General features: G+C 43.2%; 1 protein-coding gene across 1 annotated transcript; it reads right to left on the reverse strand.

Moving 5' to 3' along the window:
- Nucleotides 1–3,469: 3,469 nt before the first annotated feature.
- On the reverse strand, nucleotides 3,470–18,767 carry LOC121923304 (vomeronasal type-2 receptor 26-like). The gene is made up of 4 exons (XM_042453616.1): nucleotides 18,486–18,767; nucleotides 8,648–8,878; nucleotides 6,872–6,998; nucleotides 3,470–4,245 (listed from the first exon to the last, which is right to left on the reverse strand). The coding sequence occupies exons 1-4, from the start codon at nucleotides 18,765–18,767 to the stop codon at nucleotides 3,470–3,472; spliced, it is 1,416 nt and encodes a 471-aa protein (XP_042309550.1).
- Nucleotides 18,768–21,537: the final 2,770 nt, after the last annotated feature.

Here is a 21,537-nt window from a genome sequence, read left to right on the forward strand (position 1 = left end):
TCGTTGTTCAGTCACTGCTCTCTTTGCATCCTTTCATCCTGGGAGCAGCAACTGAGCAGTTGGCTAAGCAGTCTCTCACCCATGCCAGCTTTGCAGCAAAGACCAGTGTGGTTAAGGGGCCTCTTGGTTGCTGCTCAGTCAGTTGCTCAGTTGCTGCTCCCACGGTAACCAGGTGCAAGGGAGAAGCTTCATTGGGCCAGAGAAACACACAACTTGTGGGCGGTTTACAGAGGCCACATGTTCTGGACTGAAAACTGTCTTGGACCAGTAAAAGGAGAGAGGTTAACTACAGGAGCTGCTCCAAGATAAAGGACTCTTTCCAGTAATCTAACACCGTTACTCCTTTTCCAGAGATGATGATGATATTATTATTATTATTATTATTATTATTATTATTATTATTATTTAATACCCCGCTATTTAGAAATGCTCTCAGAGCAGAAGACATGTCTTCCCCACACAGTTTCAAGTGTCCACTCTCTCTTTAAAAAATGTTTTTTCTGCTACTTCTGTCTGATGAAGGAAAACAGGAGCAGCAGTGCAACTCCAACCTGCTAGCTAAATCCCAGCAAAGCTCACAAAGCTTAAGCAGGGTGCCAAATTTGAAAGCTCCCTTTTGCAGCCACTTTCCCACCACCACTATGTGTTCTTTGCTCTAGTCTGTCCCAAAATGGTGCCGTTCCAAGCCACAGAAGCAATGCCATGCTCAAGCCTCACGAGAGTTTCCCAATTGCTACAAGTAGCAAAAATTATTCATTGTTCTGTCAGAACTGGGATAATGAGGTTTACCATCATTAGCGTAACATTGTATAGGACCCAGAGTAAGAATCAAATGGATAAAAATAAAGTAACACCCCAAATAAAAACATCTGTTAACCTGTGCTAAAAGAGGGTATATAAAAAAGCTCAGCATGAAATGTTAATGAATAATGAAATGGGTATGGAAAATGAATAAAACAGAATAGAGTAACATCACAGATAAAAATCTCTGTAAGTTCATATTTGCTACAAATGGAGAATATTGTAAAGAGCTCTCCCTATGAAGTTGATCATAAAATCCTAGAGTTGGAAGAGAACACAAGGGCCATCCAGTCCAACCTTTCACCATGCAGGAAGACACAAAGCACTCCTGGCAGATGGCCATCCAGCATCTGCTTGAATACCTCCAAAGAGGGAAAGTCCATCACATTCTAAAGCAGCATGTTCCACTGTTGAACAGCTCTTACTATCAGGCGGTTCTTCCTAATATTTATGTACATGACAAGTCCATGTGGTCATGCCTAACAGACCCTGGCTGGAATTAAGAATGGGACTTATCTTTGTAAATGGACTAATGTGTGTGGAAAATAGAATTTATTTATTTTGTAATGTCTCTATTTGCCTGGGTCTGCTGTGATGTTACAACATATGGGTGTCCATTGTGTAATGATAGCTACTGGTATGATTGATGTGTCATAGTCCCAATATGCAATGGGCACTGATGCACAAGGCATTCATAAATCATAATGCACATCGAGACACTGGCTAGCAAGTACTGGAGTGAAACAGGAGTGCCTGATGTGCATGAGAAGTGACCAATGTGTATCAGAAGTGTCCCATGCTCCCTAGAAGTGCCTGATATTCATCAAGAGCACCCAGTGCCTATTAGAGGCACCCTATGTTCACCAGAGCATTCTTGTCAGTGCCTGTATGTAAATCTTTGTAATTCACTAGCAGGGATTCATTGAATTTCTGTAACATAGCTATGGATTCTTCTGAAGTAATTGCTCCAGGTCTTTGTTTCTGCTCATGGTATTTGTTTCTACTAGTAGAAACTGGAGCAATTACTGAGGAAGGTCAAGGAGGAAAGTGCCAAGGTCAGATTAATGTTGAACATTAAGAAAACAAAAATAATGACCATGGAAGATCTGCAAGAATTTATCCTAAACAATGAGAAAATTGAAATGGTCAAAGGTTCCCTCTGTCTTGAGTAAAATATTGATCAGAACAGAAACCAGTCAGGAAATCAGGAAAAGGTTGGGATTAGGAAGGGCAGCTATGAAAGAACTAGACAAGATCATAAAGTATAGACACAGAACTCTTTTGAAAGGCTTTCTCACTATATCATGCTGATCCCATGAATGAAGTGGAATTGCCCACTCATTTCCTATCATTTGGTATTACAGTGGACCCTTGTTATACTCTGGGGTTTGGTTCCAAGATCCCCCGTGTATAACAAAATCCGTGTATGCTCAAGTCCCATTAAATGCAGTGGCATAGCAAAATGTCCCTTATAAAAAATGGAATATCAAGGTAACTTTATACTTTTTTGGAACATTTTCAAACCGTGTATGCTTGAATCCGTGTATAAAAAATCTGTGTATAAGAAGGGCCGACTGTATTGGAACATCCTGTTAATGCAATTCCATTTCACTGACAGAACATGACAGGATCAGCCCAATGTAGTGAGAAAGGCTTTTGGGTGATCACTTTCACTCATGCTTTCTGGATGGGATAAGGATGCCCGTCCCCATGTGATAAAGTCTTAAGTTCAGAGTCTCTTGGCTCCATGATCTTATGTAGACTGCACACTGAAGTGCTACTTTCTGCCACACCTATGTGATAGGAATCTGATAAATATCTATGATTCTATGAATAATGAAGCACAGAAAAGATGGGCCTCCAGTTCTCTGCCTGGAGAAAGCTATGAGTGGCACAAATAACAGTTCAATTCAACCTTTTCTATATTTCTACCTCTATCTGAAACTCCCTTGAAAGTAACTGGCCTTGGATGCACTCTAGTTGTTTTCTGCCCTCAGTGGATGTTGTACTTTTAGGCGTGCTCCTAATGAACAGTGTGGGAATGTCTTCAACTCTAGTTGTCAGGAGCGGATATGTCATTCTTTGTTTTCATCATGAGATGCTGCTTTGTGTTCAGATCAGCCTGAACAAAATAATATAGCATTTAGGAATGAAGATGCAGTCCAGTAGCCCAGCATTGGAGGTCAAGATGGAGAAGATCTGCATGACTACCGTGTATTTCTCCTTTAACTCTACATGTCCTTAATATATGTAATTGATAAACATGTTATTGTTTCCTGTTTTACCAGTTGGTTGCTGCATATATTGTATTGTTCTATTCAGATAACTCTATCCTTATTAATACACCATCTTGATTTATTTAGACTTGTATTGCTTTGTTCACCCTTGCATTTGGTGCTTTTGGTATTTTTGTGTTATTATTATTCTACACTGTAACCCCCTTTTATTTATCATATAGTTCCTGTAAATTATTTTGCAAAAAATATCTTTAATATCATAACATAAAGTAAATTTACATCCTTAAATTACTTATTTTCCCATTAGTTCATCTATTGTAGTATAGCCAAAGTTCTCGGATCATTGTATCTGGCACTCCAGATGTTTTTTGCCATCAGCGGAAGTTGTTATTTTTGTCTACCTCCTGGTGAGGGGGTGTATTTCCTCAACTCTAATTCTTAGAATCAGATATATTACCCTTTGTTTTCATCATGAGATGCTCCTTTGTGTTCAGATCAGGCCTTAACATGATAATGTAGCACTTGGGGATAAAGATACAGCCCAGGAGCCCAGCACTGGAGGCCAAGATGGAGAAGATCTGCACGGCCACCATGTATTTCCCCTTGGTGCTCATATAGGTGGGCACAAAGGAGATCCAGACACTGCAGAAGACCAGCATGCTGAAGGTGATCAGCTTGGCTTCATTGAAGGCCCCAGGCAGCTTCCTGGCCAGGAAAGCAACTGTGAAGCAGGTGACAGCAAGGAAGCCCATGTAACCAAGGGCAGTGTAGAACATGGCAACAGAGCTTTCATTGCACTGTAGTAGGATTTCTCCTGGCTGGGAGTGCATGTCAGAATCAGGGAAGGGTGGAGAGGAGCTCAGCCAAATGGTGCAGATGATAACTTGAACAGATGAACAGGAAAACACAGTGGCATTGGCCAAGGTCTTCCCCAGCCATCTCCTTGCCCTGTTCCCTGGTTTTGTGGCCAGGAAGGCCAATACCACAGTGATTGTTTTTGCGAACACAGAAGAAACAGCCACTGAGAAGATGATGCTGAAAGCTATTTGTTGGAGAAGACATGTTGTTTTCTTTGGCTGTCCAATGAAGAGGAAGGAGGACAAGAAGGAAAGCAAGATGGAGACAAGAAGAATATAGGAGAGGTCCCGGTTGTTGGCTTTGACTATGGGAGTCTCTAGATATTTAATAAATATGCCTAACACAAACGCTGTAGTTAAGGACAAAAACAGAGTCAAGGAGAGCAGGACGAGCCCCAAAGAGTCTTCATAGGACAGGAAGGTTATATTCCTTGGGAGACATTGATTTTGGTCTCTGTTGGGATATTTATCTTCAGGACATCTGGAACACTTGTCTGCATCTGCAAAGAATGAAAAAGGAAAGGGACAGGCAGGGGAGGGGGAGGAGAAAGATGTCAGGATCACTAATATGTAAGTTGAACCAAATTTGGTACAAAATAAAGGCTTTGATCTAGCTTCAAATCATCATCATCATCATCACCACCACCATCACCCAAATTTCACAGTTCTTCCAAGACACTCAGGATATTGCTACATTGGACCCATGTGGGTAAGAATTTGAAGTGAGCCAGGAACTAGGAACCTTATTGCATGAGGCACCTGTCTTGCTATTATTGTGTTCCCTGTAAAAACAGGAGCAAACCAGGTTTGCCTCTTACCTTTCACACTTCCAGAACCATTGTGTCCATTAGTGCTAATGTGTTTCTACACAAAGTAACTTCTCATCCCCTCTTCCCTTTCAATATTTGGCACACAGGGCATTCTTGGGCGATGTAACTTTTTAAAAAGAGGAAGATGTATGCACATGTGTGTTTGTGTGTGAGAGAGAATGAGTATTAGAGAGAGGCAGAGGCTTTGCATTGGAACTGAGCAAATGGGAGAGAGGTAGCTCTTTAAATGTGGGAGGCAGAGGCTTTGCATCAATACTGAGAGAGGGGGGATGTGTGAGGGACAGAGCCTTTGTATTGGAACTGAGCAAGAAAGAGAAGGGGATCTGTGTGTTCGTGTGAGAGAGAGAAAATGAAGCAAAGACTTTCCATCAGAACTGACAGTTGAGCATATGTATGTCTGTGTGTCAGAGAAACTTTGCATTGGAACTGAGCAAGAAAGAGAAGGAGATTTGTGTCTGGGAATTGAGCAAGCAACTGAGATATAGAGGGATATCTCTCTCTCTCTCTCTCTCTCTCTCTCTCTCTCTTTGTGTGTGTTTGTATGAAGCAGATGGTTTAATCAGAACTAAGCGAGCAAGTGAGGGGAGAAGATGAGGTATTAGAATACCCTGCTATAGCAATGTTGCAGTGATTGAACACTACATGTTTCCCAACTGAAAGCACCAAAATCAGCAGAAAAGCACTACTGAACTTCCATACAGGCATTTATAAAATGACAGAAGCATTAATGGAGACCATTACTAGATTATTTCTGTAAGTGAAAAGAAACACATTCTACTGCCCCCATGAGATAAGCCTCTAGGAGGCGCTGAACAAGTCAGTAGTCAGGACAAAGGAGTGCATCATAGCCACAATAAATCAAGACACAGGAGCTAGCCAGAAGTCTGCTTGGGGAAGAATAACCAAAACTATAGAGGCACGCCAGTCCTCAGGAAGTCCTTGTTGCTTGTACAAGGCTGAAAAGGAAGCACTTCTACAAGGGTTCCTGTATGCAATGCTTCAGTGGTAGCTAGTGGGTTTCATGTCACTGAGCATGTCAGTTCATGCTGGTATTTAACTCCACTGTTCCTAGGCCTACCCTCCATGTTCCAAGTGCCGTAGCTCTGGTCTCTGAGGAAGAGAAGAACAGCCAAATACAGCACCATTGTTCCTTGCTCTGAGGCAGGTGAGACCCCTCTCTTCATCCTAACTCCCATTGCTCTGGTCTTTGATGGAGAGAAGAGCAGCCAAGCACACGTCCATCATACGTGAGCTCCAGAGGCTGGTGGGAGGATTTCCCTCCATGTCCCAAGTGTTATGGCTCTGGTCTCTGAGGATGAAAAAGAAGCCAGAATCTAGAATTTAATTTCCTCCCTCACTGACATCTCTCTTTCCTTACTTATACCACCTTATTTAGACTGAAAGCCTCAGACCAAGGAACTGTCAAATTAATGGTAGTACAGTTCCCTGGGAGACATTTTGGCTGAAGGTAAGAATTAAATACAGTGGTCCCTCCACATTCGCTGGGGTTAGGCATGAAGGACCCCCTTGAATGTGGAAAAATCGCAAATAAAAACAACAACACTATTCTATTTACCTAAGAGAACACCTCTCTAGGGGGTCATTCCCACTACAATTTGCAGTGCATCATGATTCGGGGTATATGACTGTCGTTTCCACTTGAAACTGCTTCCGATCCTCATCTGATCGATTCCAGTTGGAATAAAACAGGGCAAATGCAAAAGAACCGGATTTTCCTGACACTACTTTCAAAGTGGTTCTTTTGAAAAGAATCGATTCTGAAGAGTGTTCAGCAAGTGGGAAGTACAGACTGGAATCACATCATTATGGAGGGGGAGGGACGAATGGTAGAGGGGTGGGAGATGTCACAAACACCCCGTGTTGCCTTTTTGATTTTTTTAAAATAAAAATTAATCGATAAATCGACTGTTTGAATTTGCAGTTACCTGCAAAGGCAAGTAATTGCTAAACCACTCTACACCCTACTGATGTGGAAACCACCATTGAGAGACTCAATGACCAAACTGGAGATGGGATGAAGAGAGACAAAGACAGTCTGGGACTGAAAAGGTTCTTCCCCGAGAAGCGTCTACTTATAACTTTTAGTGGTTCACCATGAAAAATATCCCTTCCTTCTGTCACCTACCCTCATGAGTGGAAATGGTTCCTTCTGGGCAAGGCGCACAAGTGTAGCAGCAAATGGGCTTTCCTTCCTCAATCACTATGGTGTATCCCAAGTCACAACTCCTCGTACACCGTGAGCGGGGCAGTGTCTATACAAAGAAAGATCAAGCAAGAGAATATTAAGGAAAATCTCTGTCCATGGGGCAATATATAAATTTATATTATGTGTGTATGTGTGTGTGTATGTATAAATAAATACGTATACTCTACCAAGATCCATATGCCATGTGGAACAAAGGTTGGAATCCTGTTGGTCACCCCAACTCATGTACACCCATTGAATCAATTGCTGAATGGGATGTCAACATGTAAGTCGGAGATGGGCAACTTTAGAAGAACAGGGGGTCATATTAGCCCCTCAGGTGAACTTGGTAGGTCACATCCCTTCTACTACACCTGTTTCCATAGGGAAAAAGTAATCAAATTTCTGCCTCCAAATACCTTTTGGTGGGATATAAGGGCACTTTTACTATGTTTTTTGGTTTTCCTAGACCATTTTAGGTCCAGGAGAGGCCTGTTTTTAACATCAGGAAGTGAACAGAAGTCACTTCCTATTTCAGAAAAGGCCCTTCCTGGTCCTATATTACCCTCCATGTGGATAAATGTACCTCAAGGGCATTTGAGGGCAAATATCTACAGTAGGGTCCCACCAACTGTGGGATTGTCATCTGCGGATTTGAGCAGCCTTGGATAGCAAGGCCTGTTGTTTTCAATGGAACCACATGACGGTGCCATTGAGGACAACAGGACTTGAGGTACAGTGTTTTTTCTTATCTGCAGGCAGGATGTGTGGGTCTGGAATGGATCTGCATTGATATGAAGAGTTGACTGTATATATGTGGTGGTGGTGGAGATTTTGCAAACTTTTTGTTTGATCCCTGCAGGATCCAGGTGGTCTGCCTCAAACATGGTTGAAATGCCTTCTGCACTCCCTAGAATGCATTATTTTTGGGAAATAAACTTTTAAAAACTTTTTTACCCATAGTGGACCCTGGGGTCCCCAACAATGTCCACTTTTCCCACCCTGATATAGATAAATCCAATTGATTTAATTCGTCTCCTCTAGTCAGGACTAGTAATAGGATGTAGGTCATAAAATGCACAAATTAAAATACTAAGATCTTGCATCGAGTCACATGGAGTGTGATGCTGATGGTGTCTGGCTGTTTATACATCTATGCCCCAATGCATTTGCCCTATTAATATTCTCTAGCTAGCATCCTATTGGCATTCACATATATACATGTGAATTTAGGGGGGCAGCTGAACAGAGGGGATTGCCTCCTGTCCCACTGCTGTGCTCTAGGAAGAAAACGGAGAGGAAGAAAGTCACCTTCCCTCCTTTCTTTCCTCTTGCCATATCAGCATTCAGTTGGGCTTGAAAGCATGCTGAAGGAAGGCAGTGCAAAGTTGTAGGATTAGTTACTGTGTTATTACTGTACAGTCTGCATGGCTACAGTGTTGCTCATGGTATCTCCTTGAAATTAGAGGTGAAGCAGATGAACCAATACTGTTGTTGTTATGTGCCTTAATGTTGTTTCTGACTTATGACAATTTAATCACTCATTTTTCCTGACAAGACTTCTTCAGAGAAGGTTTGTCGCGGCCCTCCTTTGTAGCTGAGAGAGTGTGACTTGCCATGATCTCCATGGCTGAGTGAGGATTTGAACCCCGGTTTCAAAGAATCCTTGTACAATACCAAAACCACCACACTACACTGGCTCAACATTTTACCCACCTGGTTAAACCAGCTGGGCCACACAATGGCATCCTGATCAATGTTGAACTTGATACGGGATGAGAATGATTCTCGCTCTATACTCCCAACTTTCCTTCGGCCAAAGGAGCCATTAGGGAACAGCACCCAGTTCACAATATCATAGTCAGCAGCCAAGTCCCCATTCTCATCCACATAAACCTTATCAACAGAAGTGTTGCAAAACTGGGCATTTCGCAGGAAAGGGTGAAGCTAGAGTGACAAAGAGAATGGCAGGATTTAGGAAGCTGAAAGAGTTGCATGTTATGTTTAGAGGATCTATGTGGAACTGATAAGGAAACACCTTTTCAGGCACAGGGAATAAAGAATAAGTGGGCAAATGGTGGCCTGCAGGCCACATGCAGCTTCTGGAACCCATTATTGTGGTCCTCGAAGCACCCAGCCAGCCCTCTCCTAGATCCCACCTTTTAAAAGAAAATATTCTGTAGGATCTTCAGGCCCCAAAAAGGAATAGAAAGCCCTCAAACTCATGAACATATGCAAAACACTCAGACCAACACTCCCAGAACCCTGTACAAGAAACAAACACCAGTTTCTTTCTCCAGTCCTTCTCAAAATGGCATCACATCTCTTCCTCATTTGAGAGGCGAGGGGGGGGGGGAAGGAGGGGATTTGGTTTGCTATTGGAAGTGCAGATTCTGGAGGGGGGGTTCGGGGGGGCATATATCTTCCCATATAGGTCTGCCTGTGTTCTAAGATCCCACCAAGTTCACAAGCACATTTACTAGGAACACAAGAAAAGGCCTTTAGGGGTTGCTCCCAGTCTCTGGAATGACTTTCCCTGAGAGGCTATCCTTTCATTGGCATTTTTATTTTTATTTCAGCATATTTTTGAGAACTGTTGACATCAAGGGTGGGCAAAGTCCTCTCTAGAGGGCATGGGGACATTTCCATCATGTTTGGAGGCTCCCTGGAGCTCCTGTTCCCCATGAAAAAAATTTTTCCACAGACAAATCTTTTTACTATCAAATGGAGGCATGGGGAAAGGAATTTCCACCATGTTTTGGCAACCCTCTGGTCTCATCAGGCTCAGAAAAAGCTTTTTTTTGTTTTTGGAAACAGAAGTGTGGTTAAAGAAAAGGCTTTTTCTGTGTCTAAAATGGCCTAGGAGGTTCAAAAACATAAACAATGCCCTCCATGTTCCTAGAGGGTGTTGGAGGGCATTTGTTGACTTAAAACATGCTGGGAGTGGATTGTTGTGTGTGGGTTGCAACCATCCATGTCTCGTTTTTGTTGGAGATTATTGCACATGACTCATACACAAAATATCTCCGATGCAATAGACATGTGTTTAACCCTCAATAATGGATCTTACCACATTCTTCCATGGTGAACCATAGATAGCCCATATGCAGCCTGGGCTTATCCCATAGCCTTTCAAGAATGGGAAAATCCCATTCTTGAAAAGCCATGGGACAAGCACAGGCTGCATATGGCCCCACCACTGGAGAGTATGTTAAGATCCATCATTGAGGCTTAAATGCACGTCTATACCATTGGGGATATTTGCTTGTGAGTCATGAGCGATAATCTCTGTCTGCTGTTGTGTGCCTTCAAATCATTTCTGACTTATGGTGACCCTGAGGTTGAAACAAAGACAGAGATTTCTTGGCAAAATTTGTTCAGAGAGGGTTTGCCCTTGCTTACTTCTGAGGATGCGAGTGTGACTTGCCCGAGGTCACCCAGTGGGTTTCCATGGCTGAGTGCGGATTTGACGTCCAACACTCAAACCACTACACCACTTGGTCATTTGGTCTCCTGGGGGAGACTAATGCAGCCCCCTACCCTTTCATAGTTGCATTCACCTCATTTTCACTTGTTTCATTTTGGGCTGTCCCCTCGTAGGTTTTTCATGTAAAAGACATTCAAAAGGGGTTTATCATGCCTCCTTCTGTGCAGTCTTGACAAGGGTTAGCTATGTCACCAATGCTATTGTCTCTAAGAGTTTCTCTGCCAGTGTTATCCTCACTTCTGCTGCTGCCCACCAGTAGCTCTTAGGCATACTTAGGCTGCAACTGCACTGCAGAAATAATTAAGTTTGATGCCACTTTAACTACCATGTCTCAATGCTATGGAATTCTTGGAACTGTAGTTTGTTGTGGCCCCATAGGTCTCTGACAGAGAAGGCTAAATGTCTCACAAAAGTACAGCCCCCAGAATTCCATAGCATTGAGCCACAGCAGTTAAAATGGTATCAAACTGGATTATTTCTGCTGTGCAGAGGCAGACATAGTCTGGCTCCTCAGCAAAAACCTTTCTGACATGGAAAGGCCTACCAACAGCACTGCTGCCAACATGAGTAGCCTCTTGCCTCACAGGAACATGCAATCTCACCACGGTGGAAAGACAGTGCCATGATAAGACTTTATGTGCCATTGTGGGATTTTGTTTTTATATGGTTTTAAGTCTGTAGACCAGTGGTTCCCAAACTTTCTTCCTCTAGATGTTTGGGACTTTAGCTCCCAGTATTCCTGACTGTTGGCTGAGCTGGCTGGGGCTTCTGGTAGCTGGAGTCCAAAACATGTGAAGGATCAAAGTTTGGGAGTCACTGCTGTAGACAGTTTAATGGTATTTTAATCTTAGGTTTGTCTGTTTTTAGTTACCTTGGTTTTTGTTTGTCCTTTTTATATCATAAACCACATTGAGTCCCATCTTTGTGGGAAAGGTGGTATATAAATAAAATTAATCAAGGGATAATATGATAGATACCTGCCATGGCTGTAGCCTCTGGTGTTCCAACTGATTCCCCTGCCCCATTGCTAGCTGTTTGGATCTGGAGAAACGCATTGCATGAATGGCATGTGCCATGCACTGGATAGTCTTGAATATACTGTATCCATCCTCAGAAAGGACACCTTTGAGCACATCCTGGGTTGGAGCCTCCAATTTCTCTCTCTCTCTGCATCTATCTTGGCTTTTCACAGACAATGCATGCTTTCCATCTGAACAATGGAATGCTTTGGTCCCAAAGTCCTTGATGGGTTTAAAAAATGTGTCTAATTTGTTATAGTTTTGCCCTGCTTGGGTCTGGATCGAGAAGGACAGAGAACCATGAAGGCGATGTATTTCTGAAACCAGAGGAGCCAAGGTGATGTCCTTCAAAATGGCTATGATCCAAACGCTCCCAACGATAGGTTGTTTCACAGTTGTCTGAAGAAATTTCTTCAGGGTTATGAAGTCAAACAGGGAGTGGGAGTCCCCATAGTAAAGCAATACAGTGACTTTTCTCTGCGTCATTAACCAGAGCACATGGCTCATGTCTTGATACATTTGTCCAAAAAAGATAGTCATTCCTGTGATGCTTTTTGAGAAGGCCACACAAATGCCATTGGCAGTGAGTACAGAAGTCAAGGTCTGCACAAACCTTTCTCCATTATCGTTCTTTGGGGCTATCAGACCGACCCACGTCCACCTGAAATGGAGGAGCAATCTGATCATCCCCAGGTAGTGGGGCTTTTGTTCGGGAACCATTCGGTAAGAAAAAGGAAACAGAGCTTTATCATTGAGAAGATGGGAAGCAAAACCATAACTGGCCTGGAAAAGAAAAGAGGAGCTGGCTGTTTTACATTTGTTAGTCCTGCCTAGAGCAGACTCATTGAATCAATGGGATTTAGCTATGGGTTGACTCACTATTCAACAAATGGGGCTATTCTAGTCTAGAGATTAACCAACAAAATGTCAGCCAAAATGTGGAAACATCTTTCACTTCAGTGATGTTGGTCCTTTTCACACTATACAATTATTGTGCTATGGTTCCACTATAACTATTACAACAATATCCTATAGGATCCTGGCTTTGCAGTTATAAATTCTCAGCTGGAATAAATCAGCAACCTCAGACTCAAACCTGGAAACATCAGCTTTGATGTGGTCTCCTTGTTCACCATAATGGACACCATCATCCGACAAATTTTTCTGGAAGACATCACAGCCCTGTTCAAACATTGCCGCACCACAAGCTACTTCCAGTGAAACAATGGATTCTATGAGCAGAGAGATGGGGTAGCCATGGGAAGCCCCCTGAGCCCTGTGATAGCAAACTTTCACATGGAACACTTCGAAAAGCAAGCCCTGGAAACAGCACCAAAAAAGCCTACAACATGGTTCTGATATGTGGATGACACTTTCACCATTTGGAGCCATGGAGAAAAAGATCTGGCAGTGTTTCTTAACCATTTGAACAACATCCACCCCAACATCTAATTCACGATGGAAAAAGAAAAGGAAGGAACATTGCCATTCTTGAATGTCCTGGCCATCCGCAATATTTCGGCTACACAGTATACAGAAAACCTACGCATATGGATAGATGTCTACACAAGAACTCCAACCATCACCCAAGACAAAAAATAAGCACAATAAAAACACTGGTAGACCAGGCAAAACGGATCTGTGAACCCCACTTCTTGGAAGATGAATTGAAGCACCCAGACTGGGCTCTACAGGCTAAAGGGTATTCCAGCTCAGACATCAGAAGGGCTGTCAGACCCAGAAAAACTCATAGGGGTGAAGACAAACAACCACTTAAAGGGAAGGTATATTTACCATACATCAAAAGAGTCACAGACAGCATATGGAAACTAGTCTACAAACCAACCAAGCAAATCCAGCAAATGCTTTACTCAGCGAAGGATAGGAGGGACCATCTCACAGCCGCAGGAGTTTACCGCATACCATGCAGCTGTGGACAAGTCTACATAGGGACCACAAAATGCAGCGTTCAAACACTAATCAAGGAACTCGGGAGAAACTGCAGACTGGGTCAGCCAGAAAAGTCAGCAGTAGCATAACATGTTATAAACCATCCTGGGCATAAAATGCTGTTTGAAAACACTGAAATTCTGGACCATGCCAACCACTACCATGTCAGGATGCACAGGGAAGCCATTGAAATCCACAAATACCTAGGCAACTTCAACAAGAAAGAAGAAACCCTGAAATAAACAAAGGTTGGCTACCAGTGCTGGAAAACAGTAAAAGCAAGACCCAGCAAATGCAAATAAAAACCACCCAGGTTCAGGGGGGTTTCCTAGCAGAAAATGGATTACTAGCTAAATACTCACCCTGAGGCCTTGCCTGGACACCCCCCTCCCTGTTTTTTTAACTTCCACAATAACTTGAGACAGCTGACATTGCAAACATAACAAGAACATTCACACACATTCTCAGACACATCAAAACATACACAGCCTGCTCTGCTCTACTCTGTGAGGAGCTTTTTGTACATCAAAATTATCTATGGAGTTCATCATCCTGGGGCTGATTTCACCATTAAAGAGAGATTAAAGTGCATTTAAAGCATCCCTCAAATGAAGCAGAAATGGTGGGTAATTGCACAAACGATTATCACACACAATTACGCAAATAAAGTGATATTGGAAATGCATTGTCGCTGAAATCCCGAAAGTAAAAAGATGTGCATTAATGCTTCTTTGTGACCACTTTAATGGCAGGTTTTGTGTGATGTCATTTGAAATCATTACACGTAATTATGTGATTTTTCTGGGATATTCACAGGATAAACTCCCGATCTCCTTTGTGTGATAAAATTCCTATGTCAAAGAAGTAATGAGCCTGAGCGTTGTTGTTGTGTGTCTCCAAGTCATTTCTGACTTATGGTGACCTGGACACAAATCTTTCATGGGATTTTCCAGGGCTGAGAGAGTATGACTTGCCCAAGTTAATCCAATGATTTCCATGGCTGAATAGGGAATCAGACTGATTTCCAGAGTCATAGTCAACACTACACCATGATGGCTTTCTAGTCTGATCATATTACTACAAAAATGCCATTTGATGAAGTCCCCCCCCCAAAATTGAATTCATATTAGGCTTTGAAGGATGACAATGTATCTTAAAGCCTTGTAGAGACCTCCCCCTGTCAATCCCCCTCTATCTCTGTATCTTATTTGCTTCTATGTGCTGCCAAGTTGGCTTTGACTTATGGTGAGTGAGAAATGAGAGATCTCCAAGAGACTCATTAATTCTCCCATTCAAGTCTTGCAAACTCAGGGCAGTTTGTGGCTTGCCTAACTGAGTCTATCCATCTGTAATACAGTCTCCCTCTTTTACAATTCCCAGAATTCACTACCATTGAGCCAGAGCAGTTAAAGTGGTCTCAAACTGGATTATTTCTGCAGTGTGTTTGGACCTAAGTTGCAGAAATGCAATGAAACCCTGTTGGTGAATTGTGAAGATCATAGAATAATAGAGTTGGAAGAGACTACAAGGGCCATCCAGTCCAACCCTATTCTGCCATGCAGGAAATCCAGATCAAAGCATCCCCGACAGATGGCCATCCAACCTCTGCTTAAAGACCGCCAAGCAAGGAGACTCCACTACACTCCGAGGAAGTGTGTTCCACTGTTGAACAGCCCTTACTGTCAGGAAGGTCCTCCTAATGTTGAGCTGGAATCTCTTTTCCTGCAGCTTGCATCCATTGTTCCCTGTCCTGTTCTCTGGAGCAGCAAAAAACAAGCTTGCTCCCTCCTCAATATGACATCCCTTCAAGTATTTAAACAGGGCTATCATATCACCTCTTAACTTTCTCTCTTCCAGGCTAAACATACCCAGCACCCTAAGTCTTTCCTCATAGGACATAGTTTCCAAACTCTTCACCATTTTAGTTGCCCCCCTTTGGACATGCTCCAGTTTCCCAACATCCTTTCTGAATTGTTGTGTCCAGAACTGGACACAATATTCCAGGTGGGGTCTGACCAAAGCAGAATAGAGTGGCACTATTACTTCTCTTGATCTAGACACTATACTTTTATTGATGCAGCCTAAAATTGCATTGGCCTTTTTAGCTGCCGCATCACACTGTTGACTCTTGTTCAACTTGTGGTCTACTTGTGGACTCCTGGATCCCTTTGATTATCAAGGCACTAGTAAGAGATCTTTAATATTCACCAAGCACTTCTGATGTGCATTGAGCACTCCTGACATGAATTGGGAATTTCTATTGTGTTCTGGTACTTCCTAACCACTGTTCAGATGTGCATTGAATACTGGCTCAATGCATATTGATGCCCATTGGGCATCTGGCATTCCAGTGGCTATCATTTTTTAATGGATGCCTGGAAATTGCAATGTCAGGGCAGAGTCTAGGTGAATATGGATGTTGTGAAACTGCTCAATTCTCCTTTCTAACAAAGATGTAAGTCTCCTATAGAATACCAGATATCATTTCATCTTCTAATGTGTCCAAGGTACAACTGTTGTTGTTGTGTGCCTTCAAGCTGTTTTTGAGTTATGGCAACCCTAAGGCTATCATGGGGTTTTCTGGACGATATTTGTTCAGAGGAGGTTTGCCACTGCCTTTCCCTGAGGCTGAGAGCATGTGACTCAGCCGAGGTCACCCAGTGGGTTTTATGGCTGAGGTAGGACTCCAGAGTTGTAGTCCAATACTCAGGCAAGCTTGTTTACTGCTGCTTCAAACCTGGAGCAATGGATGCAAGCTGAAGGAAAAGAGATTCTACCTAAACATTAGAAGGAACTTCTTGACAGAGCTGTTCAACAGTGGAAAACACTCCGTCAGAAAGTGGTGGAGTCTCCTTCTTTGGAGGTCTTTAAACAGAGGCTGGATGGCCATCTGTCAGGGATGCTTTGATTGACAGTTCCTGCATGGCAGAATGGGGTTGGACTGGATGACCCTTGGGGGTCTCTGCCAATTCTATGATTCTGTGATTCTATGGTTCTGTGTTAGCTCCCCCAAGGTACAATAGCCTTGCTTTATTCATTTTAACTTCTAATGAGAGTTCAGGTTTGATTTGCTGTTGGACCCATTTATTTAGCTCTGATCCATGGTAGCTGTAGAAGTCTCCTCCAGCCCTCAGTTTGACAACAGCATCTCTACAATGGCTTCAGATTTGTTGTCGAGAAGCTGTCCAACTGCTGAATCTATGCAACAGAGTTCAGCATCTGAATCACTGCAGTAATCTTCACTGAGCCTCCTTCTGCCTTCCCCTTTACAGGCTGAGACTCCTTTATCTGGAATTCTGAAACGTGAAATGCCCTCCAAAACCAAACCTTTTTTCATGGGTGCCACATGGGAGGACACAATCAAAGCACCTCTGGCAGATGGCCATCCAGGCTCTGTTTAAAAACCTCCAAAGAAAGAGACTCCACCAGTCTTGAGGGAGTGTGTTTCATGGCAGAATGGGGTTGGACTGGATGGCCTTTGTGGTCTCTTCCAACTCTAGGATTCTATGATTCACTATTGAACACCTCTAACTGTCAGGAAGTTCCTCCTAATGTTTCGATGAAATCCTAATTATTGTGATGGAGCTCTGTCATCATACTTATCATAAGGCTGGATCTCATCCTACCTGTCACAATGGCTTACTTCTTAGTAGTTTTCATTAGCAAGGTTACTGATGTTAGCCTTCTCTGTCTCTGATGCCACAATAAAGTGGATCACAAAAGATACTTTGAAAATCCAGTATAACTTGATAATCCGAATTTAAAACATTACCCCAATAAAACCAGTTAAAAATACAAAATCGTTAAAAACATGCTAAGCTAAAGGTACAAACGCCTTAAAAGCATGCAAAAGATAACACCCCATAAGAAACCTCCCTGGGTACAATTACATATTAAAAGCTTGCTTAAATAAGAATGTTCTTGCTGGCTGGACAATGGAAAGCAGGGAGGGGGGCAGACTAGACTTCCATGGGCACAAAGGCCTCCTGTGAAGGGTCTCTCTCATGTCCTTACCAAGCGGGACCAAGAAAAAGCCTTTTCCTGAAGATCGTAAGATTTTATAAGTTTATATGGAGTTGGAAGGGACCTTCAGGGTCATCTAGCTTAACCCACTGACCGTGTAGAAACCCACTGCTAAAAACTCCCAAGAGGGATATCAAAGAAATAATTAGATAGATAAATGATAGATAATGAGCCAGTGTGGTGTAGAGATTTGAGCGCTGGACTAGAACTTTGAATCCTGACTCAATTTTGTGTACCCACTGGGTGACCTTGATCAAGTCACACTCTCTCAACCTCAGAAGATGGCAATAGCAAAAACCTCTCTGAAGAAATTTGCCAAGAAAACAGTGTAATAGGTCCACCTTAGGGTCACTGTAAGCGGAAAACTCATAGAATCATAGAGTTGGAAGAGACCGCATGGGCCATCCAGCCCAACCCCCTGCCATGCAGGAAATCCCAATCAAAGCATCCCCGACAGATGGCCATCCAGCCTCTGTTTAAAGACCTCCAAGGAAGGAGACTCCACCATCCTCCATTGAGGGAGTGTGTTCCACTGTCGAACAGCCCTTACTGTCAGGAAGTTCCTCCTAATGTTGAGGTGGAATCTCTTTTCCTGGAGCTTGCATCTATTGCTCCAGGTCTTAGTTTCTGGACCAGCAGAAAACAAGCTTGCTTCCTCCTGAATATGACATCGAAGGCACACAACAACAACAACAACAAGATAATAGATAGCTATCTAGCTAGATAGCTAGATAGATAAGAGAGATATTGTTCAATGGATATAGATATATTTTTTCAGTGAGCTGGAACATCCAGAGGTTACTGTTCATGTATGAACTCAAGAATCCATTGAAAATACAGGAGGCTTTGACATTTTTAAAAATTTTAAAACATTACCACAGGTTTTTGAAAGGAGGTGGCAGCAAGACAACAATAAAGGTTAGTGTTGACACAAGGGGGATGTTGAATGTTCACTGTTAAAAATGTCCACTGCCTCACTTTTTGAGATCCATGGCTGTCTTGTGAAAAGATTGCAATGTGCAATTAATCTCAGCTATATACAACTACTACCTCCGCACCGCTCTCCCTTTCATACCTGCGGGATTTTGAAGTTGCCCAACACGGTTGAAATCTGGTTGGAGATTTCATAGTTGCCCCCTTCAAGAACAGCCAGCAGGTGATTCTGTTTTCCACAAGCATAGTTTGGAACATTTGCCAGCCCAGAAGAGAGCAAGTCTGCCAAGGCTTCAGAAGTCAGTACTGCAGTGAAATAATTTTCATAGATGTTGTAACCCAAGGTGATATTGGGTAGGAGCCAGGGATTCTGGTTGATTTCACGAATGGCAAAGGAGAAGGACAGGATGTGCCAGTAATTCATAATGGCAGTCCTAAACACATAAATAGATCGCATTGTCTTGCTCTGTTCAAATATGACATGCCAAATTCCTCATTGATGAACTCATGAGGGTCTTTCCAGGGAAACTAAGTGTCTAGCTGTTGTTTTAAAGACACACTCCCCCCATAATTTCACAATGGCATTGCATTCTTAGATGCAAGTCAACTTCATTCTGCAACAAAAATAGAAGACTAAAAGGTAATATGATACATCAATCTTCAAGGGCTCTTATATGGATAGGGTTTCCAGAGTGAAACTGGAGTGGGCTCCTGTAACTTTAATGGTTGTATAGAAGAGGAAATTTTAGCAAGTGTTGCTTGTCACACAACCAGATAACAAGCGATGCCAGCTGACATTCCCTCTTCTCTCTGTGTATCTGCCTTCAAGTTACCTGCTTGGCAACCCCATGGATTTCTTAAGCAAAGAAAACCCCGTGGTGGTTTTGCCAGTTCCTTCCTTTGAAATGTAGCCTGCTACATCTGTTGGAGGTCTCCCATCCAAGTATTAACCAGGGTTTACTTTCCAAGATTAGACAGGATCTGGTACCTTTAGGTACAGTAGTCCTCTTCAGTTTTCACTCTGGGAACCCTACTTGCGGAAGTTGGAGCAGCTTGTTTCTGCTATTCCAAAGGGTGGGGCTTCTGAATTTATATGACAAGAAAGGAAATTCTGATTAAACATTCGAAAGTATTTTCTGGTGATCAGAGTTATTTAGGAATGGAACAACCTCCCTCAGAAACAAATGGTGTTAAATGACAAGAAAGGGAAATCAAATTTTCGCCTAACGTCCTCCAATTCTTATGATGTAAATAGAATATTTTCTATCTGAACAGGTCTCTGGGAGACAGAATAAAATCAGTATATAAAGAGATCTTGCAGCACCTTTAAGACTAACGAAAAGAAAGAAGCTGGCAGCCTTTGCTTTCATTGACTTAAGTGGAAGTAGACTTAAGTCTATGAAAGTTCATGCTGCCAACATCTTCTCAGTTAGTTTCAAGGGTGCTACAAGATTTATTACACAAGTAAGCATGACAAGGACCTTATTTTTTGGTATCCACCAATTCTTTCTCAAGTGACAAAAGAGAACCATCACTTTACTAGGACTGAGCAGCTAAAACAAGGACTGGTCCTCTGAAGCAGGAATATCACGCTTCTACGAAATCAAGATAAAGTAGAATAGTAACCAATCTATCATTTCTTACGGGGCAAGTAATGTAGATGGAGTCCTGTGGAAATTGTATGGGAAGATAGTAGCAGTCGCTGTTGAGATGAGGCCTCCGATGAGGTAGTCTCCTGGCTTGTAATAGTTTATGGTCTCTATTTCATCCTTTTTCAGAGTCAGCAAGCATTTGGCCTTCAGCTTCATACAGGCAGCATGGGGCAGGAGAAGGAGAAGGAACGATGCCAGCATCATGTCTGGGTCTGCTTGCAATAGCCACCCCCTCCTGTCTGGCTTGATGCTCTCAGCTACATCATGCAACTGAATTGGAAAAAGCAAACCTAACACAAAGTTGATTGAAAGATGACAACTAGTATGATTTTTCTTATATAGAGCTTCGCTTCTGTTTCATAGCTGAAGGGGACTTTATCAAACTTCACAGTTCCTACCTCCCAGTGGCATAGCCAATGTTTTAAATAACAGGCCCTTCATTACAAGAAGTTCCTATGTGTTATAGGCTCAATTGTGATGTTTAGGCAATCTCCGACACATCCTTTGAGACTTGAAGAGAAGGAGGAGGAAGAGAAATCACTGTGATTTTGATAATTACAAAGAAGTATTGACCTCTGCAGCAAAATCTGGCCCCATGTTCTTACTCCAGGTGCAGGTGTGTTGTTGCTGTTTGTGCACCTTCAAGTTGTTTCTGATTGATGGCAAACCTAAGGCTGGGTTTTCTTAGCAAGATTTATTCAGAGCGAGTTTGCCTTTGCCTTCCCCTGAGGCTGAGAGAGTGTGACTTGCCCAAGGTCACTGCAGTGGGTTTCTGTGGCCAAGCAGAGATTTGAACCCAGTCCACAGCTCGTTCTTCTGCCATGCTGGGATACCTAGGGTTCTTGATATGGAAGGGAGCCCCAAAGGCCCTGATCCAGTGCCCACCTCATTCTTCTGCCATGCAGGGATACCAAGGGTCCTTGACATGGAAGGGAGCCCCAAAGGTCCTGACCCAGTGCCCACCTCGTTCTTCTGCCATGCTGGGATACCTAGGGTCCTTGAGATGGAAGGGAGCCCTAAAGGCCCTGACCCAGTCCACACCTCATTCTTCTGCTATGCAGTGATACCAAGGGTCCTTGAGATGGAAGGGAGCCCCAGAGGCCCTGACCCAGTCCACACCTCATTCTTCTGCCATGCAGGAATACCTAGGGTCTTTGAGGATGGAAAGGGAGCCCCCGAGGCCCGACCCAGTCCTACACCGTGTGTTCTTCTGCCATGCTGGCTACAAGGTCTTGAGATGGAAGGCGAGCCCCAAAGGCCCTGAACCAGTCCACCTCGTCTTCTGCCATGCAGGGCACTAGGGTCCTTGAGAGGGAGCCCCCCAAGGCCCTGACCCAGTCCCACCTCTTCTTCTGCATGCAGGGATACCAAGGTCCTTGAGATGGAAGGGGCCCCAGAAGCCCTGACCCCGCCACACTCTTTTCTGCCATGCAGGCTACCACGTGTCCTTGAGAAGGAACGGAGCCCCAGAGGCCCTGACCCAGTCCACACCTCTTTCTTGCCATGCAGGGATACCAATGGTCCTTGAGATGGAAGGGAGCC

This window comes from Sceloporus undulatus, chromosome 2, assembly GCF_019175285.1.
Source record: "Sceloporus undulatus isolate JIND9_A2432 ecotype Alabama chromosome 2, SceUnd_v1.1, whole genome shotgun sequence".
NCBI classification, from domain to species: Eukaryota; Metazoa; Chordata; class Lepidosauria; order Squamata; family Phrynosomatidae; genus Sceloporus; species Sceloporus undulatus.